Source organism: Dermacentor andersoni, chromosome 4, assembly GCF_023375885.2.
Source record: "Dermacentor andersoni chromosome 4, qqDerAnde1_hic_scaffold, whole genome shotgun sequence".
NCBI classification, from domain to species: domain Eukaryota; kingdom Metazoa; phylum Arthropoda; class Arachnida; order Ixodida; family Ixodidae; genus Dermacentor; species Dermacentor andersoni.
The window spans coordinates 9334206-9361733 of NC_092817.1; the positions used below are offsets into that span (position 1 = coordinate 9334206).

The 27528-nt window shown below is 46.9% G+C and overlaps 1 protein-coding gene across 6 annotated transcripts in view; it reads right to left on the reverse strand.

Moving 5' to 3' along the window:
* Positions 1–2474: 2474 nt before the first annotated feature.
* LOC126536041 (uncharacterized) overlaps positions 2475–27528 on the reverse strand; it is a 62454-nt gene continuing 37400 nt past the window's right edge. For 2 of the 6 annotated variants that reach the window (XM_055073366.2, XM_050182934.3), the window contains 4 exons: positions 19645–19828; positions 18183–18383; positions 6313–6542; positions 2475–2777 (listed from right to left, as the gene is read on the reverse strand). In XM_055073366.2, the coding sequence (XP_054929341.1) occupies positions 2584–2777; positions 6313–6542; positions 18183–18383; positions 19645–19828 (809 nt within the window). In that variant the 3' untranslated portion in view covers positions 2475–2583. Of the gene's footprint in view, positions 2778–6312; positions 6543–18182; positions 18384–19644; positions 19829–27528 lie in introns of those variants that run through there. The other 4 variants (XM_055073368.2, XM_055073367.2, XM_055073370.2 and 1 more) reach the window with 4 other exon arrangements.

Consider the following 27528-nt stretch of genomic DNA (forward strand, 5'->3'; position numbering starts at 1 on the left):
GGCTAATATGAATATGCAGGGCTAATATGCATATGCAGGGCTAATATGCATATGCAGGGCTAATATTCATATTCAGGGCTAATATTATTGACCGTATAATTGTAGGAAAGTCGCCTGTGCATATAACCTCCTCAGTGAAATGCTTTGGCGTAATTTTTGATGAACATTTGGCCTGGAATAAACATTTCGACATGCTCAGCGGTAAATTTGCAGGCGTCGTGGGTGCCCTTGCAAAGGTATGCTTGTCTCTGCCCACTTCTGTCAAATTATTCACACCTAAAATTTCATACCTAAAATACTGTCACCTTGTCTCGGGCAACACTACAGGGTCAAATATTACTAAAAATTTCACACCTAAAATACTGTCACCTTGTCTGGGGCAACACTACAGGGTCAAATATTACTAAACTAACTTTACTACAAAAAAAAAAAATAATAACGCTGTGCGTGTTATTATCAACTCGGCGTATTCACAGAATTACTCTTCCAACGGCACCTTACAGAAATAAAAAGCGAGGAAGTCACTTATCCAAGTTATCGAAAAGCATAAAAAAAAATACAATACTCGTCATAATGCGACATGGTTCATACCCCGCACACGCGCAAATTATGAAACGCAACTACTTTCCTACTCTTTACTGTCCTTGTTAAGTCACTTTGCTTCTGATTACTTACTTCGTTCTTGATGCTTCTGCAACAATGATGATTGTAATTGTGTTACGTTGCTTGAATTACACTTATTTATTTATTTATTTATTTAACAATGTCCTTACAGGCCTCGTATGAGGCATTGGGTAAGGGGGCGTTACAATATGATTAACAGAGCATATAGAACATATAAAAAACATAATAGACATTCATTATTAATTGACAGTGAAAAAATATATGCCTATCTTATACTAGTATTAAAAGCATTGTACAACATAACAAGGTCTGGAGTGTACATATAAACATCACCCGTCCCAGTACTTCACTCCCCTTCCCTCTTCCCCAGTGCAGAGTAGCAAACTAGAGTGCACTAGCTCAGGTCGACTTCTTCTTTGCTGTCAATAAGTGCTACCTAACAATAGAGACTTTTAGCGTGTCCGCTATTCCGGCAAACTGGGGCGGTTTGGGCGGATTACCGGATGGTCGGGGGCGTAAACGCGAGCGGCCGGAGCGGTGAAGCCGCCTGGTGGTGTAGAGCTCAACCAGACAAATACAGAGCTAAAATTGCAGTAACCTACTTTATTCTGTTTCGCTGCTGGTGCAAATTTCGGCAGTGGCGTAATTGTGTTCACAATTACGCCGCTGTCGAAATCTTACACCCCAGCTAAGAATAGACTTTTAGCGTGTCCGGTATTCGGGCAAGCGCGGGCGGTTTTCCGGTTTAGCGGGGGCGTCAACGTGAGCGGCCAGATTGGTGGCGCCATCTGGTGGCGCAAAGCTCAACCACACAAACACAGAGCTAATTACTACATTCTGCTTAGCTGCTGGCGTAAATTTTCGACAGTGGCGTAATCGTGTTCACATTTACGCCGCTGCCAAAAATTTGCACGAGTGGCGAAGCAGGATATGGTGAGTTACTGCAGTTTTAGCTATGCGTTTGTCTGGTTGAGCTCTACAACACCAGGCGGCTTCACCGCTCACGTTTACGCCCCGACCATCCGGTAGTCCGCCCAAACCGCTCCCGTTTACCGGAATAGCGTACAAGCTAAAAGTCTCTAATATAGTAATTAGCTCTGTGTTTAGGTGGTTGATCTTTGCGCCACCAGCTGGCGCCACCAACTTGGCCGCTCACGTTTACGCCCCCGCTAAACCGGCTAACTGCCCGCGCTTGCCGGAATACCGGACACGCTCTTTTCTTCTCTGAAACAATGATGATTGTCCTTGTATTGGACTGCCTGAATTACTTTTTTTTGCGTATATTTAGATTCCTCTTTAGCCATTCTATAACGCTATACCTAACAAGGTGTGATTGCTGTTGCCAATTTTATTCCTTTATTTTGCACACAAACTTCGATAGGGGCGCGGACACATTTCAAGCCAAATTGATTTTGACTTTTGCTCTGTGCCGTCTGCATGTGCGGATGCGAAATAAATCGAAAGCCCGCCAAATGACCAATAGTGACCGCCGGCAGATATTTGCGCACCGAGAGCACGCGGGTGGACGCGTCCGGACGTTTCTTCTTTCTCTGCTTGTCGCGGTCGAGAGATAATATACCGCTTTGATGTTACCCCTTGCCAACGAACACATCGGCTTTGGTATTTTTTGTAGTAACCTTGGGAAAAGCTTGGTTGAAAGGAAGCCCCTCACTGACACACGTTGTTTCCCAATTCCCGATACTCGTTTACGTAGCAAGTTTTGCTATCAAGGTGGCCTATGCCTGTAGCTGTTCCTTTTCCATGACCACACGTACGTGCTTACGGTCGGTGGCGGTGCATCTCTGGTGCCAGTAGTGGGAGTTTTATATTCAGGCACTAATAAACGCGTAAGAGTTTCAACAACAGAATTTATGCGCTCATGTTCTCCGCTGCATTCTGGCTGTGGCGGCCCAGTGCCACTTTGGGCCGTCGGCAGCAGCTTGCGCCGGCGGCGGGGCTTCACGCGTGACCCGACTGCGGTTCCTCCTCGATGGGTGGTAGAACGACCGCCGCATAGGCCGAGACGGGCAGCGGGACGTCCTTCAGCGGGCCCCAGGCGAACTTCTCGGTGGGCACGGCCGCCTTGATGACGCTGCTCAACGGGTGGTCGGGCTTTTCCACGTCTTGGCCCCCGATGATGTACGCCTGGTTCTCTGCGAAAGAAAGCGCTTTCGCAGGCGATGGACGCACGGTGGCAAAATACACGGCGAAATGCATCGCGAAATGCACGCGCGGCGGCGGCGACACCGCGGGCTCGCACGGCGACGGGACACTCGGAAGGGGCTGTGCGGTCGCAAGGCCACGCAAATACTGTAACGTCAACAAGCACCAGCGAGTGCGATCGCCAAGGGTCTCGCATGCTCGACCCGCTTGCCTATTTTTGTGATGCTCAAGGTTGCCAAGGTGCTATCGGAAGGCCGGATGGAATCGCCGAGGCTCGTTCGGTGTGTCCGATTTATCGCCCTGCTATTTCGCACTGCTGATTGTGACGTTGAGTTGTGACGGTCACTTTAGGAAAAATATGACAACAAATGTCACGTCAGTTTGACACTGTTAGCCTTCGCAAGGCGATGCCAATGTGTTCGCAAGACCTAAACGCCCGCATTTCGATGGGGGCGAAATGCGAAAACACCCCTGTACTTAGATGACTACAAAGGGGGGCCAAAGTGGGTAGGGCAAGCATAGCTACACATTCTTTAGAGCATTAGAGCGTCACAAACTAAGCCTTGAAAAGCTGTCGCAGCCAGTCCATGCGCCCACGGATTGACACCCGAAGAAAAGCCTTGCTGTGAATGACATCGTATTCACTCTTTCTCCTCCTCAGCTGCAGGCCCGTCGACGGCGATTTCCTATGCAAGAAATTTATATATTGACAAACAAAAAACGATGGCGGACTTCTGTACGAATACATTGATAATATAGCGTGACTTAATATTTTCCTTTAGTGTCCCTTTAAGACTTCTCAAAGAGGCAGTTTGCGCTTCGTCCATATGCACTTGAAAACACGGATCAATGCTGTCAAAGGCGATTTTTTCAAGAGTCTGCAGGAAGAAAAATAAAGAGATAAAAAACCTGGACGCATACGTTATATATTGTGCACTGTAAAACACGCTTGTTAGTCAGTGTTTGTGTGTCTCATTTCCATTCTGTCTCATTTCCATTTTTCCTTGTGCTGTCGTAGTTCCCAATTTTTCCAATAACAACGTGTGAATTAGACCAATCGAAGTATGGTGCCATATTATTTTTTTCATTTCTCGCTTCAATATTTGACTTTCTATGTTCATAATTGATACTCTCTTACTCTCTTCCCTTTCTAATGTCTCAGTGAGTGAGTGAGTGAGTAAGTAAGGTAAAGTGAGTGAGTAATTGAGTAAGTAATGTAAGTAAGTAAATAAGTAATGTAAGTGAGTAAATAAGTCAGCAATGTAAGTAAGTAAATAAATAAGTAAATAATGTAAGTAAATAAATAAGTAATGTAAGTAAATAAATGTTAATTAGTACAGGGATAAAAACACGGCTGAGCATCTTTCCAAGTGCTGAAAGCAATATTGGCTTCGAAGCACAATTGAGCATCAAAACGAGACACACGAATGGTGAGGACATACCTGTGTGAAAGAACGATCACTCACAGCGGAGAAAGGGAAACTAAGCAGCACACTGAAGATGTGGACAGCGTCGAGAAATCGGTGACCCGGAAAGAGCGCACTGGACGGGCGCGATAAAAGCCAGCCGCGCGCAACTGCGTGTGTAACTCGGCAAAAGCTAGAGTCGCAGAGAAAGCACTTTTGGCTAATTCAAGGGGCAATGCCCTTTTGTTCGAAGTCAGATTAAGCTGTCCGAGAAAGTGGAGTTAACAAAAAGGGATATGGTGACTGTTCATGAATACGGTGTGAAAACAGCGCATAAACCATGGAGCTTGAATGGTTCAGCATGTCGCATTATCCAGCCAGAAGTAAATGACCGAGTGGTCCGTACCCGGCAGCACGAAGGCTTTGGGTTTTGAGAAAGAAAGTTGGGGAAAATTGAATGAATTCGCGTTGGAGAGCAGTAAAAAAAAAACGCCGATACGTTGTTGGCGTAAGGATACGGAAAACATAGAATAAAAGGAACATTGAACTTTTGAGCGTTTACATGTTTATTTGCAAGGAAATGCGAATATTAAATGACTGAGAACAGATGCAACAAGTAGCTAAAAAAGGAATGAGCTTCGGAGCGCCAGCCACGACGCTGTTTCAAAAAGTATTCTCATGAAATCCTTTTATCCATCAAGGGTGCCATCATGTAGAAAGGAAAAGGGCTTTTCCCTTCCTCACGTCTTCTGGACATTGTCAAATTCCGCCATATTGTCGACATTTCAAGCCAATCGGAGAGGCCGTAGCGGCCCTCTGGGCCAATCAGCGTTGACGAAATGGTGAATTCCACGATATGGTGAAATTAGGAAAGGCATCCCAGGAAAGCGACACTAGCTATACATGTACGGGGTGATAATGTTTAAGCTTTTCTGAATAAAAAAAAAAAGAATCGGATGCTGAAGATAACATAATTCTAATTGTAGCGCTGGGTACACGTGCCGTACACATGCGACCTCAAGCCGCAATGCCGGCACTCCTAGGGGCGTATACAAAACGAGCAAAAAAAAAAATATCTCATCAGTAGTACCTAGGCAAAGTCAGACAATCAAGAAGCAAAAGCCCCCAGATTTTCTCGTTCGCACCCGCTTGTACTCGCGCCTGCGCAGAAGCGGCTGGCGATTCCTGAAATGAGCCACTCGTCCGTAGCTTCCACGTAGCTTCCTCTATGTGCTGCAGTACGTGTGCTTACGTTAGCCCACCGTCTGTCTTCCCGTTTTCTGCGTTAGCTCAGTGCTGACTGCGAAGACCCGCCGAGTTCATCATGACGCCGCATTGAAAATTAAAGCGATCACGTGAGCGGAGACGGACGGACATCGGGCCGCATCACGGGCGTTCCCGAAACATGCGTGTGAGGGTGAGCAGACGATCGCGGCTGAATCTCGCCCGCGCGGGGCACCGGGGGGCGCGTTCTACTTCGGCGGCTGCTGCGGTCGCGCGGGCGCCCATATCTCAGAGCGGTTCGCCATGTGGACGAAGTGCGCGGTCGCACGGGCCTCATCTTCAAAGCGATCTGAGATGTGCACAAAGTGCGCCGAGTGCTGGTAGCTTCGTATGCGCTGTGCTTTCGACGCTTAGTTCGCGTTGGGAGAGACGCAGCACGAAGGCGAATTCGCTCCCTCGTTCTGCCACACTTCCTCACTCCAGCGTTTTCACAGCGAGTTTCCGCTGTCATCGAGTGAGACGTGTTCATGTTTGTTTGTGCGTGTGCGACACCACGCTCGTTAATTTAGTTAGTAAGCGAATGTCTACAAGTTCATACGGCCGACAAACTACTATCCTTGCTTCGTATAGCAATCTGCCGATTTGCTATCGCGATCGATGCTTCGCCTATCGGGCAAAACTGCGACTTTCTTTCATTCATCGCAACCTTAGTGCGTATTTCCGTATGAAAGCATGAAGTGCGCGGTACCATGCATGACTTTTGTTTGGTCACGGAAAACGGGTGTGCGTTGCAAGCGAGGGACGCGAGAATCGAGTGTGTACGCCTCGGGCATCACGGAAACGACGGCGGGGCGCATTCATTGCGGGGCGGGGCGCCAACTGTCACGTGACTCACGGTGCTGGAGGACGTGGGCATTGTGTCGGGGAGTCGGCATGCACGCCACCTGGCGCCAGACTTTCTTGTTGTCCGAGTAGACGAGGATGTCGTCAATTGTGAGCAGTTTGCGCGTCGGCCCCACGCAGTTGTAGAATATGCCGCCGAAGCAGTACAGCTCTGTGTCGTTCACGTTCAGCAGCGACACACATGTGCGCGGCGAGGGCAGGTAGTTGGCCGCGTACGTCCACCTGCGTGGGGTTCAAGCCGGTAAGCGCCAGTGGGGTCGCGAGGCTGGGCCTTCAAGTTTATTGAGTGCAATGACGCTCGATCGTCTCCGATCCACTAATCGACTTTGTGAAGATTGAAGACCAGCGAAGCTGTATTGCTCAATAGCTATATTAGGTTCTACATGGTGTTTATGCTGTATTGGTTGAATAAAGGAACTAACACATAACTTCCTTGTTTGTTTCGTCGTTCAAATTTTTTTGTATTTCTATTCTTAATTATTTTTCCATACATTATTTCTCTTTTTCATTTTTATTTCCTCTTTTCTCTTTTTCTTTATTTTCTTACTTTTCATTTTTTTATTTCGTACATATACACTGACGTTTCGACACGCATAGTCATAGACTCGCGTTTGGGCAAGTGTTCATCGAACCGGCGAATTGTTTTTGTCAACATCTCGGACACATTTGTTAACGCGATAGCGTTGAAAAGTCCTTGTCGCAGAATATCCGGCGTAGGACGTCGTTTCAGCAAAGAGATTTTTGAACCACTCATATCCAGGCCCGCCATGTGATGCAAGGAATTTCCTGACTTAGTTATTTTCTCAAGCTAAATAATCGTAAACTACAATTTACACACAACCTACAGACATGATAGCTCTGTAATTTGACTATACAAGAAAACACAATTCTGTTACGCGAAAACTCAAAGAATCTCCTTTTCCAGCGTTTCTACAATTCACAAACCGGCCTCAGCGTCTGCCATTTGCGCGCGCCAGCGCGTGGGTATCTCGGAAGCCACGGAGCGGCGCGCCCGGTTCCTTGCAATACCTCCAGCTGGCACTCGCCTCCGCCGCATGGCGGCCCACGTAAGAGGCCGCGTTTCTACCACAAAGCCCGCCTTCGTGCATAGCGTTCGCGGCGAGCGCTTCCCGGTAAACATTGCGGTTACATACTCTCAGGTTGACAGGAAGCGCGAGAAGCAGTCAGGGACGTTTGAATGCTATCGCGTTCCATATTTTTAAAGGCGAAGCTTAAGAGGAAGCTTTAGCTCGGGTGCTCCTATCTAAATACATGTAAAAGCAGAATTCGTTTTTCTCGGCAGCCACTGCACCAAATTTGACGAGGTTTGTTGCATTTAAAAGAAAGATTTAAAATTTAGTGACTGCTGGTTTCGAATTTTTGATTAGGTTTTTAGAATTTTTGATTAGGAATTTTTTTATTAAAAATTGGCAGTAATCGAAAATTTTCAAAAGACGAAACTATCAAGTTTACAGCTCTAACTCTACCACAAAAAATGATAATACAATTCCGTGAATTGAATCTAATAGTACATCTAAAGCGGACAAAATTGATATGTTACACATGAATATAAACATTTAGTAATATGGAAATACAGCTTTTGCAGAACCCTTGTAAACAACGTAACAAATTCACGTAAGATGTACAATGACATATAGAAATTGTCCGCTTTGCATGATCTAATGGATGCCGTTGACAGAACTGCGATATCTGTTCTTGATGCAGAGCTATCAATTTGTAAACTTCGTGCTTCTATTATTTTCAAACTGTCGATTATTTGAAAATCTTTTTAACGAAATTCAAGCCATAAATCGAAATTCCGCTTCCAACAGTCGCTAGAATTTAACTTTCCCTCTCAAATACAAGAAATTTCATCGAAATCGGTCCAGGGGTTATCTCAGAAAAACGTTTTTGCGTTTTACATGTATTTGGATAGGCCGCGTCGGAGTTGGGCCCGAGCTAAAGCTTCCTCTTAAGCGTCCTCCAAATCTTTTCCAGATCCTAGCCATAGACAGCTTCGCTGGAAAGAATGCCGACTTTTTAAGCTTCTGTACACAGCTCTTCCGCTAGTTTCTGTTAGTCGGTCGTGTTAACACAACTATCATGACATGTGTGTCATGTAGGTCACGCAACAGCCGCCTACGTCTTGGCGATCTCATGGTCGTTTCGTTGACTTCGTAGGTACCAAAACTGGCATAGTATGACAGGAGTGTGTGAGGAACATAAATGATGGGTCACGACATGACTATCATGACATGTGTGCCGTGTAGGTCATGAAATAGCCGCCTACGCCTTGGTGCTGTCGTGGTCGTTTCATTAACGTGGTATGTACCACACACAGGATGGCAAGAGTGTCTGACGAGCACAAATGATAGGTCATGGCATGAATATCATGATATGTGCGTCATGTAGGCCATGAAAGAGCCGCCTAGGCCTTGGTGCTCTCATGGCCGTTTCGTTAACTTGCTAGGTTCCCCACACACTGTTTCGCATAACATCGATTCCACAGGGCGTGGGATGCGCCGGTTTTTCTTTTTTTGGACAGGTGTTTTCGTTGTTTGGACTTCTCGATATGAAGCGTTTAGATATAGCTTTTAAAGCGAAACTTTCTTGCTGTGTTCCAGGCATCTTGTAATACGTATCTGGCCTCTAACGCCGAACGCCACGGATGTTTACAAGTGGCTTAGAACAACCTTTCTCGCGAGCAAGCCAGCGTGTTGAGACGCTTTTCGATCCGCACTTGGACTGTGACAAGAGAGAATCAGACGCATCAGCAACACTACGAGTGCAACGCGACAATATGTGGATCAGAAGTGCAAATTTTACCTAATAATAAATGGCGTATTTTGGCGAACACTTTCATTTTTTCCGACTGTCAATGACAGATAGCACAATTATGTTCCATGAGCTCGCCTACTCAAAGAGGCGGACATCACTTCCACAAAGAATTGATATGTATTATTGGCTAATTAACAAAAATCAAGCTTTAACTAATTACCTTATGGCACATATGGAAATTTACAAATTCTAGCCGTTGAGACTGGAAGGCATATTCACTTGAAAGGAATTGTGTGGACGACACGCTTTACGAGATATGCGCCGTCAAACTAGCGGTAAAAATGCGCTGTCGTTCCACGTACTTTCTTAACAAAACGTCGTTCTATGCATTGAAGCACAGAAGTGATTGGAACGCCAATGCATTTCTCCGCAAAGTTCAGGAATTAAAATCTCGAAACTGGTGTCATCCTGAGAATTCGTTCCAAGTAGGATCCGCCCTGCGAACTCTTCGGCTGGAATTTGTAAATTGCAATATGTGCCATAAGGTAATTAGCTAAAAAGCTAATTGAAGAATGTTTGGTAATTAGTTGATTACTCATTCAAACATCTTGTGCAAGCAATGTCCGCCTTTTCCAGTAGACAAGCTCATGGATTAAAAGTGTGTTATCTGCCACAGGCAACTAAAAAAATTGTAAGTGCTCGCTGAAACACACGGCACGTGTGCCCGTAAGTTTGTGTGTATAGTAACCAACCTGTCTGTAATTCGCTTCAAATGAAATAATTTCTGCGTATAACATGCTGCTCTTCAATACTGCAATTTATACCCCGAAAACCGCACTTCATACGCACGCACGCACACACACGCACGCACACGCACGCACACACACACACAGTTCACAAGCCATTCACACCAAGAATGCTTCGCTTTCCGCAGACGTCAACTGGAGCTGAGATCTGCATTGTTCTTCCTCGTTTGCAGACATCTTCGATGTCTCCTGTGTATTACTACGTCATAGTAGGATATGTAGGTTGTCTTTGATTTGCCTAAAAACCGTTCAGTTTGCTGCAGGACATAGAACTTCAGTACCAAAAGTTAACTACAAAGAAAGTTGACCTTGAAACTGCTCGCTTGGTTTGAATAAAATTAGGTCATTCGTAACAAATAATCTACTAAGTCGCTGCCCCATATTTGATTAATGTGTTGTCTTGGTAAAGTTAAAGGGAACATGATACATTCACCCAATCATAGTAACTGCTACAAAGGAAACCCATACGTGTTCCTCGAAAGAAAAGCCTTGTAGTTGAAAAATTCGTCCTGGTCCGGGACACGAACCCGGGACCACCGCCTTTCCGGGGCAGCCGCTCTACCATCTGAGCTAACCAGGCGGCTAACAGATGACAGGGCGAAGTCGAACCCATCAACAACTTGAAGAAGTTTGACGTAATGTGCGGAAACCCGGAATGTGGAGAGAATTAATTAATAAAGGGAAAATGAGACATCCACCCAATCGTAGCAATTACTACAAAGGAATGGGTTCGACTTCGCCCTGCCGTCTGCTAGCCGCCTGGTTAGTTCAGATGGCAGAGTGGCTGCCCCCGAAATACGGTGGTCCCGGGTTCGAGTCCCGGACCAGGACGAATTTTTCTTGAACTGCGAGGCTTTTCTTTCGAGGAACCCGTATAGGTTTTCTTTTTAGCAATTGCTACTATTGGGTGGATGGCTCATTTTCCTTTTATTAATTACCTCTCTTAGCCTTGCGGGTTTGCGCAGAATTATTACGTCAATCTTGGCAAAGTTGTAGCTTTGGAAAACTAGCCCCTGAAACTTAGGAGAAATGCCAAATTTATGATTTTTGCATATAAGTTTGCCCTATAGGAGGGTTCCGCTAGTGGTACATACGGTAAATTATTTATTCATATATCACTATCGTGTGGCGAAGTAAGGAACAAGACATTTTTGTGCCTCAAACCTCTAAAAAATTTGGAGGGCGCTTAAGTTTCACCTTTAACAGGAAGCTTTAGCTCGGGTGCTCTTATCTAAATATATCTAAAAGCAGAATTCGCTTTTCTCTGCAACCACTGCACCAAATTTGACGAGGTTTGTTACATTTAAAAGAAAATTTAAAATCTAGTGACTGTTGATTTCGAATTTTTGAGTTAGGTCGTCAATTTTTGATAAAAATAAGGCGAAAATCTAAAATTTCCAAGAAACGACTCTATCAAGTTTACAACTCTGTAACTCAACAACGAAAAATGATGATACAATTCTGTGAATTGCATCTAATAGTACATCTAAAGCGGACAAAATTGATATGTTACACATGATTATCAAGAAAATTAGTAATATGGAAATATAGCGTTTGCAGAACCCTTGTAAACGAAGTAACAAATTAAGGTAAGATGTAAAATGACATATCGAATTTGTCCACTCTGTATTATCTAATGGTTGCCTTTTACAGAACCGCGATATCTGTTCTTGATGTAGAGCTATGAATTTGTAAACTTTGTGCTTCTATATTTTTCGAACTGTCGAATATTTGAAAACTGTTTTAACAAAATTCAAACAAATTCAAATCGAAATTCCGCTTCCAACAGTCACTAGGATTTAACTTTCTCTCTGAAATGCAACAAATTTCATTAAAATCGGCTCAGGGGTTATCTCAGAAAAAGGTTTTTGCGTTTTACATGTATTTGAATAGGCCGCGTCGGAGTTGGGCCCGAGCTAAAGCTTCCTCTTAAGAGTGGAAGGCGATAGCTTTTAAAATCCCCGACTGCTTCTGACGCTTCCCGGCAACTGGAGCGTGTGTACCCGTAATGTTTACCCGGATACGCTGGCGTTGAACGCTATGAAGGAAGGCGGGCTTTGTGTTAGAAACACGGCATCTTGCGTGTACTGCGATGCGGCGGAGGCGAGCGCCAGCTGCAGGCGTTGCAAGGAACCGGGCGCGCCGCCCCGTGGCCCCCAAGACACCCGTGCGTCGGCGCGCGCAAATGGTGGACGCCTCGGCCGGTTTGTGAATCGTAGCAATGCTGGAAAACGGATTTCTTTGAGCTTTCGCGTAAGAGAATTCTGTTTTCTCGTATAGTCAAATTACAGTCCGAGAGCTATCATGCGTGTAGGTTGTGTGCAAGTCGTAGTTTACGATTTTTCCATGTATGTTTGCTTTAGAAATTCAATTAGTTAAGTAAATTCCTTGCGTCACATGGAGGGCGTGGGTATGCGCGGTTCGAAAATCTTTTAGCCGAAACGACGTCCGACGCCGACACCGGATTTCCTGCGACACCAGCTCTTTAACGCTGTCGCGTTAAAACTTTCACCTAGTCAAAATATTTCACCTAGCTCAAGTTCGACAGGAGGTCCCAATACAGTCTTTGACTATGGGACCTCCTTCTGTATACTAAATACTTGTAATGTGACCCAATTTCTAATAAGAATATATTCTGAAATTCTGATTCTGATTCTGTGAGCCAGCGTCAGATGTTCCATGGTAAGATTCGTCAGGTTCGTCTCGCGTATGTAGAGGAAGCCTACAATAGCTATTCTGAACTATAATTCTGGCAAAAAAAAAAAAGACAAGAGAAACACGACGAGGTTTTAGTGAACGCATTTGTTCGGAAACTTATTTAAGTCTGTTCTTGAGTTTTACCTTCTTTCAGAGCAGTAGCTTCCAGCATTCTCAAATTTACAGTGGAACTAAACGCATTCTAGACTTACAAATTGGTCTTTTCTGACATATTGCGAATAAATATATGACCCCCCCCTCTTTATGCAAAGCCACTTTCGCTATTGTTTTGACTGAGTACCTTAATTACAACAGTAGCTGAGGAATTTGTCGCGTTGATTGTTTCTTAGTGCATCCTTCATGACTAACAATAGTCGTAAAGTACAGCGCTTGCTTGTTCACGCATTATGTTGGCGTGTTATGATGAGAAAGGCTGCGGCGTAATTAAAGTCCATAATTACTTCAATTCACAAATAATGTACAAGCTATCCAATAATATATATATATATATAATATGTATGTACTGACAGTCGTTTTTCAAAGGAGGGCTGAGATAGTGATGCACACATGCGACTGCGGTTTCCTAAATTTGGGCAAAACGTAGCGTGTATTTGAAGCGCGTATCGTTCTGTCTTTCTTTTTTTTAAATTTTGCTGTTTTACCTGCCAAAACCACGATCTGACTTTGAGGCACGCCATAGTGGGGGACTTCTGATTAATTTTGGCCACCCGAGGTTCTTTAACGTGCATCCGGTGCACCGTATACACGCCCCCATCGAAATGCGGCAGCCGAGGCCGAGGTTAGAACCCGCGCCCTCGGGCTTAGCAGCAGCGCTAACGCCAAAGCCACTCTACGCGCTACCGCGGCTGGATTTGTTTGGTCAGTGCCCGCTCATCGTTGCAATGGCGTGCTCATGCTGCCAGGTCTCGACCAAAGGTTATCATAAGAATTGAAAGGAAACAGGCGTAACTTATTTGGCGCAGGGATACTTCGGGACATACCGCCATATTCTACACGAACATCATGGTGTCTTGGGCAACGCAAACTCACCATTAGTTTTCAAGCAAGACGTACTATTTACATGTCGCCTGACTTTTTGCTTATCAAAGTGCCACGGGAGCACAGAACTCTACGCTCGTGATAGAGTGAAATAGGCAACTCAGCAAAGGCAAGGTCATCCGTGTAAATCCCAGATATATTTCGTCATGTACTGAATGCAAGAGCTGTCGTTCGCCACAGTCGCCGTCGCGCAGTCTGTCTTGGTGCAGCCCGAGCGCTCGAACTTGACCACGAGTGACGCACTCGATGGCTTCGTGAAACGGAAACTCGTCGAGAGGCGGCGTGCATCCGTTTTTCGCTCAGTCCGATCGCGTGATTAAAGTTCGGAGGCACCGCCTTGCGCACATATAATTGTGAATCAAAACGATCGTGATGACAACACGAAGGCACCAATGAAATGCTTGAGAAGTCATAACTGGTCTGTAATGCGGAGCATTTTCCAAGTCAATGGGTCATCTTCAATGTGTGTTCGCTTAGAACCCAAATGACAGCGTCTCCTGACAGCAGTGCAAACGCTACGCGCATGACTCCTTTCACTCCTTAGAGTGACGGAATATTCACCTGTCAGGCGTCACTGCATATGATCGCTCATTAGCATATTATGAAACGCTCGCCGCTGTCCAAACTATAGCGGCAAATCTCTGTAAATGGCAGATAGCCGCTACTTCAATAACGTTGACCAGGAGAACCTTCCTTTAACGTAACTCGGGTGATATTTCTTCAATAAAATTAAGCGATAACCATTCGGACTACCACATTATCACAATATTTTCACATATTATATCACATTATGTTTGCAGAACTACAATGATACTTTATGTGCGTATGTCTTCGACCTTGCTTTGTCAGATGGAAGAGAGGGCAGCTCAAAAAGTGCTGTCCCCTAATGGGAGTTCAGATCTCAGCCGACCATCATCATCCATACAACCACTTCAAGCAAGGCCTCCAACACCACTGGGTGAAAAAGATTTTGGGTCCGAGGCGGAGGTTATATTCGGAACGAGTTTGAGCCACCATACCGTGGTGGCTCAAACTGTGAATGTGAGCGCGCTACCAGCACCTTTGTAGATGGCGATCAAGTCCTTCAGCACCCCAGAGCATCTTCTCCTGTTTCTCAAAGAAAATGGCCATCGGTCGGCATCATGTATGGGAGAATTGGAGTGTACCCAAATGACGTCTCTCCCTTTCCAGGTGGAACCACAGTTCCTTCCTTATTTTAGACAGTACTTCGTGGAGGCCCGGCTGTTTTTCCGTGATCGTCGCTTTGCATCTCGCAAGCCATACCTGATAGCTACGCCCAGTCATCAGTAGAGCGGACTGGTTCACCCCTTCTTTCTGGGGTGTGTTTATAAGTATCCCTGGTATGGCACTCCCGGCAGCTTGAAGAGATTTTTCATTCTCTCAATTAATGCTGCCGGGATTAAGCACCCATAAAAGATGTGCTCAGGTGTTTCTCTCGCGTCACAAGATGGGCAGTTTTTGTTCGAGACCGGCCTAAGCAGATATAAGGGCTCTTTTTCTTACGGGCAGACACCAGCGTGCGAAACGTCGCATGAATAATGCACTTCTGGCATCGAGGAAATTTGTCAAGACCAAGTTCGGTTCCAATTGTTTCGGCAGCTTCGGGGAAAAGTGCTCAATGAGCACATTGAGAGCCGTGCTTGTCAGGCCAAAATTGGGGATGGTCTTTTTCACGTTTTAACTCGATCGCGTTAAGGAGCCCGCGCCGCAGAAAATTTGGTGTCGGCGTTGGACGTCGTTCCGGCAAAAAATTTTTCGAACCACGCGTAGCCAGGCCCTCCATGCGACGCAAGAAATTTACTGAACTAATTGAATTTCTCAAGCTAAAATACATAGAGGAGTCGTAAACTACTGCTTACACACAACCTAAAGACATGATAGCTCTCGGATTGTAATTTGACTATACGAGAAAACATAATTACGTTATGCGAAAACTCAAAGAAACCACTTTTCCAGCGTTTCTCCAATTCAATGCCCGGCCGCGGGGTCCGCCATTTGCACGCGCCGGCGCGCGGGTGTCTTGGGGGCCACGGAGCGGCGCGCCCGGTTCCTTGCAACAACACCTGCAGCTGGCGCTCGCCCGCCTGCGCCGCACCGACGTACACGCAAGAGGCCGTGTTTCTACCCAGGGTTGCCGGATCGCTCCGACCACAGGTAGCCAAATTGGCCTCCGCAGTAGACCAAATGTAGCCAAAAGCGAAACTTTTGGGTAGCCCAAAAGTAGCCAAAAAGCTTTGTTTTTTGTGAAGTCATTTTTTAAGCATATTGAATTCATTTTCGGCAAGAACACCTACACATTAGTTTTTCCACGCTTGACCACGCATGACCTCCGCGCGCATCGTCACTGAGGTCATGGGTCACGGAAAACAGATGCTGCACAAGTGCAAGAAGTGCAGAAACGCTGACATACAGGCAAAGTCATGATAAGGCAAATGCGGTCTTCATTGCAAATGCAGTGTTTTATTTTTCCCGGCGCACCAAAAGATCACGAAAACAACAACACGCAAACAGCCCCGTGCACTAAACACGCTAAGCAATGGCATGCATTCAGGAGTTCAGTATTACTTACAGCTCATGATAATTTCGCTTAAGACCACACAATGCACTAAACGAAAAACTACAAAAAATTCGAAGACAAAATCTAACACAATAGATAGCAGTTGCTACAAAATCTAGTACGATATATAGACATTAAAAGTATGCTATGATTAAGTATCACGAGCTTATTGCGAATATCCCGAAGTGGAACTGCTTGGTCCAAACGGGACAGAAATTATTGACCCGTTTTAAAATCCTTGCAGCAGCCTCCGTTCCTGGCCATCCTACCAATGTCTCGTTCGACATTCTATTTCAAAGAACGGTTTTAATGATCGAGACCTGGCTGAACACTCATTCGACGGCGGCATTTGATATGGGTAGTGATAGCAAATACAGGAAGAGGGTCTGGAGTTGTGTCTGGAGTTGTGTCTGGAGTTGACCTGGCTGAACACTTAATTCGACGGCGGCATTTGATATGGGTAGTGATAGAAAATACAGGAAGAGGGTCTGGAGTTGTGTCTGGAGTTGTCTGGAGTCTGGTCTGGAGTTGTGTAGGGAACGGATGGCTGTGGTGGCTGTGGTGCAACGGAAGAGGATATGGTCTACGTTGGCGTTGGAGCAGGGGCAATTTGGGCAGGAAGGGTCCGAGCGAATTGCCACGCAGGCGCCATGGGGCAGGCAGAAAATTCGGCAAATTTCAGTTAGGTCCAGCTCGGGGTTCTCCCTCCGTTCTGGCGCCGAGATCACCCGCGGCGCACCGTCAACGGGAGCTAAAAGCATCTCATGCTTGAAACGTAGGACACCGAAAGCTCACGTATGGAGACAGCAACCGTCTATGTTCGCTGGCGCGCGCGCGCGGTTACCGTTATTTCGCTGATGGAGACGTATTTCCTGAGGCCAGCTTTCCTAATTAAAATTATCAAAAGGACGCGATCCTTGACCTATTGACAGGCATATGTGTTCTCTCACATAGAACTTGCAAATTTTGATTTTGTAGCAGACGCGCTCAATTTCTTTAACCTGCTGTCCTCTGCATTTTGATTCCAGCGTGCATTTCATTTCTGCTTAACTATTCTTACTTTTTTTTTTTACACAAGAAAAAGACGTAGCCCAAAAATAGCCACACAGCCAAAAGAAAATTCTGACGCCAACTCGGACAAAAAGTAGCCCAATTTGGCTATTAACAGCCCAATCTGGCAACCCTGTTTCTACCACAAAGCCCGCCTTCGTGCATAGCGTTCGCAGCCAGCGCATTCCAGTAAACATTACGGTTACATACGCTCCAGTTGCCGGGAAGCGTGAGAAGCAGATAGGAATCTTTGAATGCTATCGGGTTCCACTTTTAAAGGCAAAACTTAAGCGTGCTCCAAATTTTTCCTTTTTCAGTGCTAACATCACCGTGAGCAGATGAAATTTTTGTGGTGAAAGGGTGCGCTGCCACACGTCCCGTTTATTCCTTTGGACGAAATCGTGGTAACCCTTTCTACAAACTTTCGTTTACCGCCACAAAACCTAAAAAAGAAAGAAAAGCGTTGCTCTATAGAGAAAGCTAATCAGAGAGCCACGACGGCGGATAAAGGCAGCGGTGCAACCGTGCCATGCATGCCCAGAACAGCATGCTACACCTCATGTCAGCTGTACACAGGCATCGCCTGTGTGTTCGGGATACTCTAGCTCCTTATTTAGCTGGCTGTTATTCTGTCAGCAGAAACGAAAGTTTAGCAGAACGACGCACAAAACTATCAACACCAAAAGTGCGCAAATGAGTTATGTCGACGGCACTAGCCAATATATTAAGCTTAGTGGAATGCGCAACGCCTGAAAGGTGTGAAACGGCAGCAGATGATCGGACAACTTGATCGCGTCAATGCACGTATTATGCCAACTCGCACAGATGGGGATGAGGTGGCACTCGAGGTAATAAGTGCGCGTGTGTCATGCAGCATCGCGCGTGCAGACGTACTGGTCTGTTGCGGGGTTGTAGATCTCGACGTATGCCGTGGAACAGGTCTGCAGACCGGCGATCTGCACGATGCCGCCGACCACCCAGAGGCAGCCCTGGAAGGCGGCCACTCCCATGCCCATGCGACCGCAGTACAGGCCCTTCTCCAGCACCACCCAAACGTCTTCCTCGCGGTCGTAGCGCTCGACGCTCGACAAGAGCCTGCGGTGCAAGATTTCTATGAGCGTCACCGCCAACGTGTAGCCCTGGTGGCCCACCATGATAAACGGTATGTGCCTTCTGTATACCGTTGCCCTCTCGCTTTCTAGCTACGTAACGCTGAAACTAACTCTGACTGAAAATTTACTGCTGACAAGATAATCTGGTATTCAACAAAAACACAGGTCAGCAAAATGTGGATGTGTCGAATTAATAAAACTATGTCGGGTTCTGATTTTTCAGCGTCGGTGTGCCTCGGTGTCGTACCTCGTAACCGAGCGAACGAGCAAAGCGAAAAATGAAAGCGAACGCAGAGCGCAGCGGGAGATAAAGAGGAAAGCGCGAGGAGGAAAGTGGAGGAGGAGGCTACAGTGAAAGCATGAGGCGGAAAGCGGAGGAGGCGCGGAGGGGAGACGGCCTGCGCATGCGCTGAGTTGCCGGCGGCCACGGCATTCGCAGCCGCGTGGGCAATCTGGTCTCTGCTTCCGAAGGGGCCTAGGGCGGCGTCAGGTGGGGCGGGCAACTCTCGGTGCGGCGTCAGCTACTGAGGTCAGTCCGCGGTGCCAGTGTGCGTGACGGGGTTCACTGCACCTGCAAGGGGCGATGGCGAGCGGCTACGAATACCTCGATGTGACGCTCCCTTAGATGTCGTCGTCGCTGGCACTGGTGGCACGATTTCCCCGCGGCGAAAGCCCGCTCTCGTCGTTGTTAGAACGAAAGCGTGAGAAGAAAGGCGTAGTGCCACGCAAGGCGGGTTGTGCGGAGACGATAGCTACGATATGGCGGCAGAGCAGTGTGCGTCGTCTGTATGGAAACAAAGTGCTGCATGAGCGGAGGTCTGTCTGCGGCGGCTGCTGTGAATCGCGTCCACGCGTCACCCTCGCGCTGCCTCTCGCGATCTCCCGATTAGCGAGGCAGTCGCGCCAGATTTCGCTTCATTTGCAATGTGCCACAAGAGACAGATTGTACGCGCTAGCTACGCCACTCGCAGCGTTCTCTTCCTAATATAAACCGAGCACCTATATAATCAATATTGACACGCGAAATGAAAACACGTATAGAGCGGCGCTCAAATTTTGCACTAGAGAGTTTCGTAATCGTCGGTGAATTTTTTTCCATCTTCATGAGATCGGGAGAAATAAAAAAAAAACAATAAATAACAAATTTCCCTAGGCAAAAGGAGCTGATGGTGATTTTACCAGACAATGTGCGTAACATGCGAACAAGCTCAGAGGAACAACGAGCGGAAGCCAGCCCCGCTCACAGGTCATTGGCGTCGACTCCGCCGACAGCATAAATGGCGTTGTTGAGCACGGCTACGTTGTGGTAACCCCGAGCGTGCCTCAGTGGCGCCACGACGTTCCATTCGCCGGTCTGGGTGTGGTAGCGAAAGCAGAAACTGGTCGACATACGCAAGCCGTATGTCGCGTCTCGGTTGTCGAAGCCTCCTGCGAAGGAAGATATTTCGTAGCCAAGTTTATACAGGCAGTTTTTGGGTGTTAACGGTGTGCAGCTAGCCACTTTCGACGACCAACGCCGAACGCTCGTTTTAAGCCACTAGCAGTGTGTTTGCAAGAAAATATTTCGGCAGAACCTCGTGATGGCTGTCGCCGTTAATGCGATTAGCAATGAAGCAGTGTAACGACACACCGTAATGCTGAATACACTTGTATTTAATATCTCTACTGGCAATTCTGAGTTTTCATTGCTTCGGCTCTATGCGACATACACTGCATCCGGGATCAGCCCACTTTGACATGACACTCCCTTGTCAGTGTTGGCCACGACCATAACGGCCTAACGACGGCTGTATGACGACGCCGCAGTAGCGACGATGGGATGATAGAGTATGACGAAGGCGGTGCGACGACGATGAGATGACGATTCTGAAATGGGGATGGCACGACGACATCGTGACGGCGACGATTACACGACGAGAGTCGGACGACAAAGGTGGAACGAGTTACGATGGAGCGGCATTACGATCTGGCTCAGACAAATTGGGTCACTGTGTCGGCGTAAGGGGCAAGATAGGCACAAAGTACCTCAAGTAGGCAAACAGTGCTAGTCGGGGCAATCGCTCTGTCGTCATCCGTGCACGAGGTGGCGGGCTTGATTACCGGCGGCCTTAATCCGGTGGCCACGGGATGCTCGCGTTCTTAGGCGCACGCCGGAGAATCACAGGTGATCGACGCTGTTCTCGAGATCCTAGCTACGGCGTCCTTCGTAGCACACTGTGCAATTTCGGAACGCCGAACCCACAATTGCCATCCCGGGTACCAAGATGCATACGCCGCCTGGTCTCCCCATCAGAAATACCTTGATCGAAAAACTCGAATCTATTCAGAATAGGGCTGCGCGTTTTATTTCACGTTGTTGTGACTAACAAACGCATAACACAAATTAAACTCGACCTCTCACTACAGCCCTTGCATATAGCCCTGCTATCATTATTTAATAAGTATGTCCATAATACAGCGCCATCAGTTCTGCCTCAGGCGGCTCCCTAGACGTGCGCGCCGCCTGAGGGCGCCACAGTGGTTTGACGACCTTCCTCCTGTGACGCGATTAAGCAGCGCGTCTAGCTATGGTGACATTGGAACGCTCTAGTGACATCCTCGTCTTTGACAGGCTGCAGTACCTCGTCTTAGCACTTATATGTAGTACAATGTTCGTGGCACATTCTTATTGTACGACTTTCGAGAAGCGTATTAAGGAGAAACGAGGGCTTTACTTAGAGGAGGCGGCAACTGTCCCTGTATTTTGATCCTACCTATATTCTGAAGTATTTTCGATAAGTTTTTCAAGTAATCGTAAAAGTAATCGATGGAATAGATCTTTGGAAAACGAATTTTATAACGGAATGTCATTTCCAATTTACTAAAAGTAGATCAGCTCAATCAGCTGCACAGCCATAGAAAGAGCTTGTCTTAGAAAAAATTAAGATAAGCAACCATCACTCAGTATATGTTGCTCTTTAAGGCGTTCGAACTATTAAATCCTAGTATCTCAATTCGTAAACTTCAAAAATAGTGTTCGCAGTCCTCCTCGTCGACTTTACCTAGGCCATCGAAGACAAATGTTTGTGTTAACTATAAAGGTGATATATGATTAACCTAATGACTGGTTTCTCGGCGTAGTCTGTTAAGGTGATATCTTTTTAATATGCTCGCCAATAACACTGCATGTGTGACAAGAAAAAGTGCTTTATACTTGTATGACGCGAGTCCTTTTCTCAGTGGTTCTTCGGTGGCTCATCTCGTAAGTTGCCGCACTACCGTTCTTGGTGCATTTAAGGACTTGTCTTGACCAAACGGCTTGCGTGTTAATACAAAGAAAAAAAAAAGCAGCAATATTTCGCGTGCTTAACAGAGTAGCTGTAAATCAATTATTACGATTCCATGACCGGTATTGAGATCGCAACAGTTTCAAATAACCTGACGCTGTGTTGGGTGAATTTATGAGATGGAAGGTAGATATAAGATATATTGCGACGGAAATATCGTGCTCAGTCGAGCTTTTACTAGATGCAACGAATTTTCTCTTGCGAAACTGAATTTACAACATGATATGGCAATCACTCTTCAATTATAACCACTTTTTACGAGCGACTACCTCTTAAAATAATGTCCCTTTATAATATTTCAAAAATAAAACGATCAAATAGACTTGTTGCCAGAGTCAGTTACAGGACACACTCCAAGTATTCCTTTTCTCGTGTATAACGTTCTCCGTATTCATCTACTGTTCGTATACATATAAACTTTCTTTCTCTAGTTTTCAGTGTGTTCTGTCCCTGAATACATGGAGACACATATCTCATATGTAATAATAAATGTTTTTACCAGAAGGACTGCAGATTTGTGATCCGGCACGGGAGGACTAATTATGAGAAACTGAGCATACACATCAGTTTGCGTGTACTATGTCGAACAAACACGGCGCAAATGAAATTTTTAGAGTAACCATCATTTGTTTTAAGTTACACTTTATTGCTAATATAAAGTATACCCCCTTGATTTTTTTTTTGTGACCTAGCAAATTTAGCTGGTTCCTGTTTAGTGTGCAGCCGGCACATTACCGCCTGTACGTTGTCAAGTAAAGCTGTGTATGATGACTGCAGAATACTTGTCGCTCTTAAACACTACTGCTTTATTGTAACTCCTTTATTGTAGTTTTTATCCACAGTCCATTGCCTGACTCTGATTGGGATAAGTACAACTCTTCTGAAAAAATTGTGCAGACCATCGATGATGATTGTCATGTAAGCGAATAGCCAAACGCTTCAACATGGCTATTCGCTTTATTCAAGGAATGTTGCGCTTGACGACATATGTGTGTTACAGTAAAAATATTTAGGTAGCGTCTGTTGTATCATTGCGTAATTCCGCAGAGAGCAGAGCGATTGCACATTTGTAGGAGCGTAGTTGGACACCATGTGCGTCTCAATGAACACTGGCGTTCCACGACCCCACGCCCTTTGCGTCGGCGCCTTCGTTCCATCCAACAACGCTTGACCGCCAATCACAGACCACGAGAGCGGGCGTAAAATCCGAATTTGCTTTAAAAGTGAGCAGCGTGAATCACAGCAGGTCGGCGCTTCTAAATTCCCTAGTGGGCGTCCCTTAGTGTTGCTGCGACACCGGTTACGAGAACGTCGGTTGACTTCTACCGGCGTTACCTCTGGGCAGCGTGGCGTTGTCGGCAGGCGTCGGGGCGACTATCGCGACAAGGCAGGGGCGAGACGATTTCTACTAGCGAAGCTTGCAGTGTTTATTTCATCGTGACGAAGTAGGAGAGGAGAGAATGCAGAAAGATGCATTGCGGGGCCGCTTAAAAAGGCCCGCTAAAATCGTAGGCGGGCGTTTGCTCACGCCAACGTCACGTGGTATGTACTGAGTCCGGTCGGTGATTAGCGGCTGCTCTCTCTCTCTCAGGCGACGTTGCACTATCTCGCCTCCGCTGGCGGTAACCCGTGGGTGCAGTTCTCCCTCTGGGTCATCAAGCTCTCCGGGGTGATTGACACATTGAGTTACGACAATTCGTGAAAGGCGTGCCCCCCTTGTCTCACATACGCACAAAGGGGCTCGTAATCAGTGCGGGGCGCCAGTCCGACCGGGAACCACCTGAGATCCTCATATGAATTTGGGATCAGCCTTGCGCTTTCCGATTAGGCACGGCAGGGTTTTTCGATAATTATATCAGCACTGGGTGCCAAACACCAATTGTAACAGTGTCAACCAATGTCCAATAGGCAGCGTTGCTTTCCGACTCCTGCAGAAAAAATCCACTGTGAATATCCGCTAGGCAAACCATGCCACATCACACGTGCTATCTCGCATGTCATTTCGCGCGTACAGCGACATGCTTCTGTCTAGATTTACTTGCTGCGCGTGCAATGCGGCCCGGCTGTGCACCAGCAATGCGCCAAGGGCCGCGCCACGTCACCTGCCTGCAAGAAGCGTGGGGACGCCGAGACACTGGAGCATCCTTCTCTGTGCCTGGGCATCCTTTGCGCGGGAACGCTCCGTTCCATGCAGGCACTGGGAAGCCAACTGGCGATACTGGACCAGGCCCAGTGGGGCTCTACAAGAGGGCCCCACCCGAGATTAACCACACGGAGTTCCTTCGTTCAATAAAGTAGATTCTTCTTCTCCATAGTCGTCGCCATCCAGGAGACGCCACGCACTTCCAACGCCCACAGAAACTGACCTGACATTTCCATTGCGTGCCCAGCTCCCTGCGCTGCGAAGCTTCCTGTAGTTTGCCGATTCAACTGGGATCGCCACCTTGTGAGCACCTGCTACGATACTGGCCCCTTTGCTGAGGACCACCACCTGTCCTCTTTTGCACATGGTGGAGTCCTCTCGCTATTCATCTATTCACTTTCATTTCCCACTCCCTCTCTCCTGACGGCGCATCGCCGTGCTCCCTCAGGGGCTGCAAAATTAAACGTCATCTTGTTCTTTAGATCACTATCATCTGTTTAGATTTGAAAGGGTTAAATATGAACGCACATGTGAAAAGCGCATCTTCTTCACGTTGCCATTTGGGAATCATATTTGGAGCGCAGCTCTTGGGCCCCCATCCTCGGTTAAGCGTCACCGTCCCTCGGCATCTGTTTAGATTTGAAAGGGTTAAATATGAACGCACATGTGAAAAGCGCATCTTCTTTACGTTGCCATTTGGGAATCATATTTGGAGCGCAGCTCTTGGGCCCCCATCCTCGGTTAAGCGTCACCGTCCCTCGGCGTAACCGCGCGAACGCGCTCGTGCCACCGCTCGCGCGTTCTTCGTCGTCGTCTTCTACCACAGCTCGCTACGATGCCGCTCATCATGCCAGCGTTCCCATACTGCACCTCCCTCTGCGAAGGCACTGCCGGCATTGGCCCACTGCCAATCGGTGCGGTGATTTCTGTGTCAAATTCCTTGCCTTAATACATCGCGAAAAAAAAAGAAAAACACACGCAAAGCTGCGCTAAAATTTCGCATTGCGGAGTATCGTAATCGTCGGACATTTTTTTGTTATTTAAATCTTCATTTTCGCGGCACATCCTTTTCCCACAAATTACTTCAACCAGAGGAAGATAAAACTAGGAAAAGCTTGTGTATGAGTGAAGTGCCCTCGCGGTGTTATATTTAGGCAGCATCATGGCCATGAACTGTGTGTACGCTGGCATTGGGTATTTTGATCCTGGCAAGAGTAGCCAACATTGTGAAATCGCACAAATGAAAAGCGGACAACGTTTGCACGCTTAGAATTCCTCAGATTGACACCACGTGAATTGATGTGACCGATATAATCTTTTACGGCGGAAACCAGCCAACCTCGCCTTGGGACTGACTTGTATTAGAGTTGTCGGAAGATCCCACCGCTGGCATACAGTTGTAGGAGTTGTCGGACGATCTCGCCGCTGCCACCATTTGTAAGGGGTTGAAGGTCGTAGAGAGGAACTTGGGAGGAACTAGGCGTACAGGGTTTATTTACAGTATTTACATTTTAAATAAGAGATACATCGACAGTCTAGCGTGGCTTCCAAATGGAGCACGCAAGACGAAGCATACAGCAAACGAGCACACAGCTCACGAGCACGATCACAGACGAGCATGAGCACACTCTAGCAGCCGACAACAGCCGCTTATAAACACTCCATTGGCCCCTAGTTCCCTAGGTGAGACAACCGTTCGACCAGTCATCGAAGTTGACCCGCCGGTTGTCCATTATCTTGAGTCTTGAAAGGCGCGTCGGTTCCCCGAGCTGACCCCTGCAGCGTGGCTGCCGGTTGCCCATTGTATTGCGCCTCTAAATTCCAGAGCTGCCCTTCTCCTGTAGTCGCCACGAGTGTCAGCAGACTGTGACGAATCCTGGGGCCCCCGTACCGCAAAGCACCCTTTTGTTAGGGAAGCCCTTCTTGCTGCCGAGAGAGACCATGACGACCCGGCAAATCAACCAACAATACGTTGGGCACCAAACGTGGCCCGCCCTGCTGCCGTCACCGATTCTCCGAACGAGGCCAATGGTCGGTTAGTGCTGTCGTCCTCGCTGGTTCTCCGAAGGGCGCCAGCACCGCGGGTCGATCGAAGCACGTGCAGCCGGCTGAAATAGCTTTGCAGAGCAGTACCCCTGCAGGCCGATCGTAACACTTGCAACACACACCGGGACACGAATAGGAAACGACGAGGAGCTGGCTTCCGACTGTTTCTCTACTTCCCGCGAGTAACACATGTGTGCACACGTTAACTTTGTAATGAAAGAAATGATGCAACCAAATCCTGATAACAGGAGCGTGACTATGTGCCGACTGTGAAACACCCTGAGTGGGCGCACCGCTTTCCGTGCAGCCTAAATAAGACACTTCTTTTTGCAGAAGAGCGATGGAGCGCTTGCTGACATCACCACCCTCAGCAATGGCCGCGACTTCGACAATGATTATCGTATGGTCGTCCATGCGCCTTACTGCGGTGTTTTGAAACCGAGGGGCGCATCTGCAATCCGAACAGTGCTAAGAATTTGTGTTCTTGGAGGCGTTTGTATTTTGGAAGCTCTTTCTTAGAGTGTCACGTGTGCATATACAGGGTGTTTTTTTTTAGAAAATACAGCTTTTTTATAGAAGTGTAATGAAAGTAGCAAACGCGGCGTTTTTGCGAACTAGTTCCTAGGCAAGGTGGACATACTTTGCTGCTAATAACGTGAGCTTCAGACTAATTAAGAAACATTAATTAACTTTATTTGTGCCTTGTGGGCAGTTGTCTAAATGGCAAATTTGGAGGCCTGTCGTAAGAAACCAAGACACCAAAGACAAAAAAAAAAAAAAGAAAGAAACGCCATCGAACAAAGACGCCAATGACACCAAGGTTGTCCCTGGTTTCTTTATTCGTTGGCTTCTTATGATATGATTAATAAAAATCGGGTCCCTCCATTCCATTTCTTCTCGTTCAAATTTGGAGGCAGTGAAGTTTGTATGCCCATTCACCTTTTAATAATCTTGAGAGTTGCAAATAAATCGAGACATTCACCATCAAATTCCAAAGCACAATCGAGGCAATATCGAGACTGAACGCGTCCCGGCGCGCGTCGGACGGCAATGCCCCGTAAAAAAGCGTCGGGCCAAGTTTGAACGCCGCGGAAAATCCTGACCCGACACACATCGGCACCTGCTGGCCAGGTGTGCCGCGTCAGCAGCGGCTGCGACTTCCCGAGGCGTTCGGTTACAAACTTCCTCGCGCTTGTCCTCATGGGGCGTTTCGGGCTGACGTGGTGATCGCGGGGCCGAGCTTCCCATGCGCTCCCGCGGCGCTCGGTTTCGATGTTTCCCGGATTTACCGTTGAAATTCGATTATAGATATCTCGAATTAGATGCGACTTTCGAGGTGGAAAAAAAAGAAGAGGGTGCTTTAAAACGTGACCGCCTACAAGTTCACCATTTAAACTACCCCAAAAGCACAAATAAAGAGGTTAATAATTTTTTGTTAATTATTCTTCCCAAGCTCACGTTATTAGCGGCAAAATATGTCCGCCTCAACAAGGAACTCCTCCGCAAAAACTCCGCGTTCACTGCTCTTATAAACCTTGTTTATATATATAAAAAAATATATATTGCCTAAAATACAACGACAAAAAAACACCCTGTATATGTTACTCGTGAGA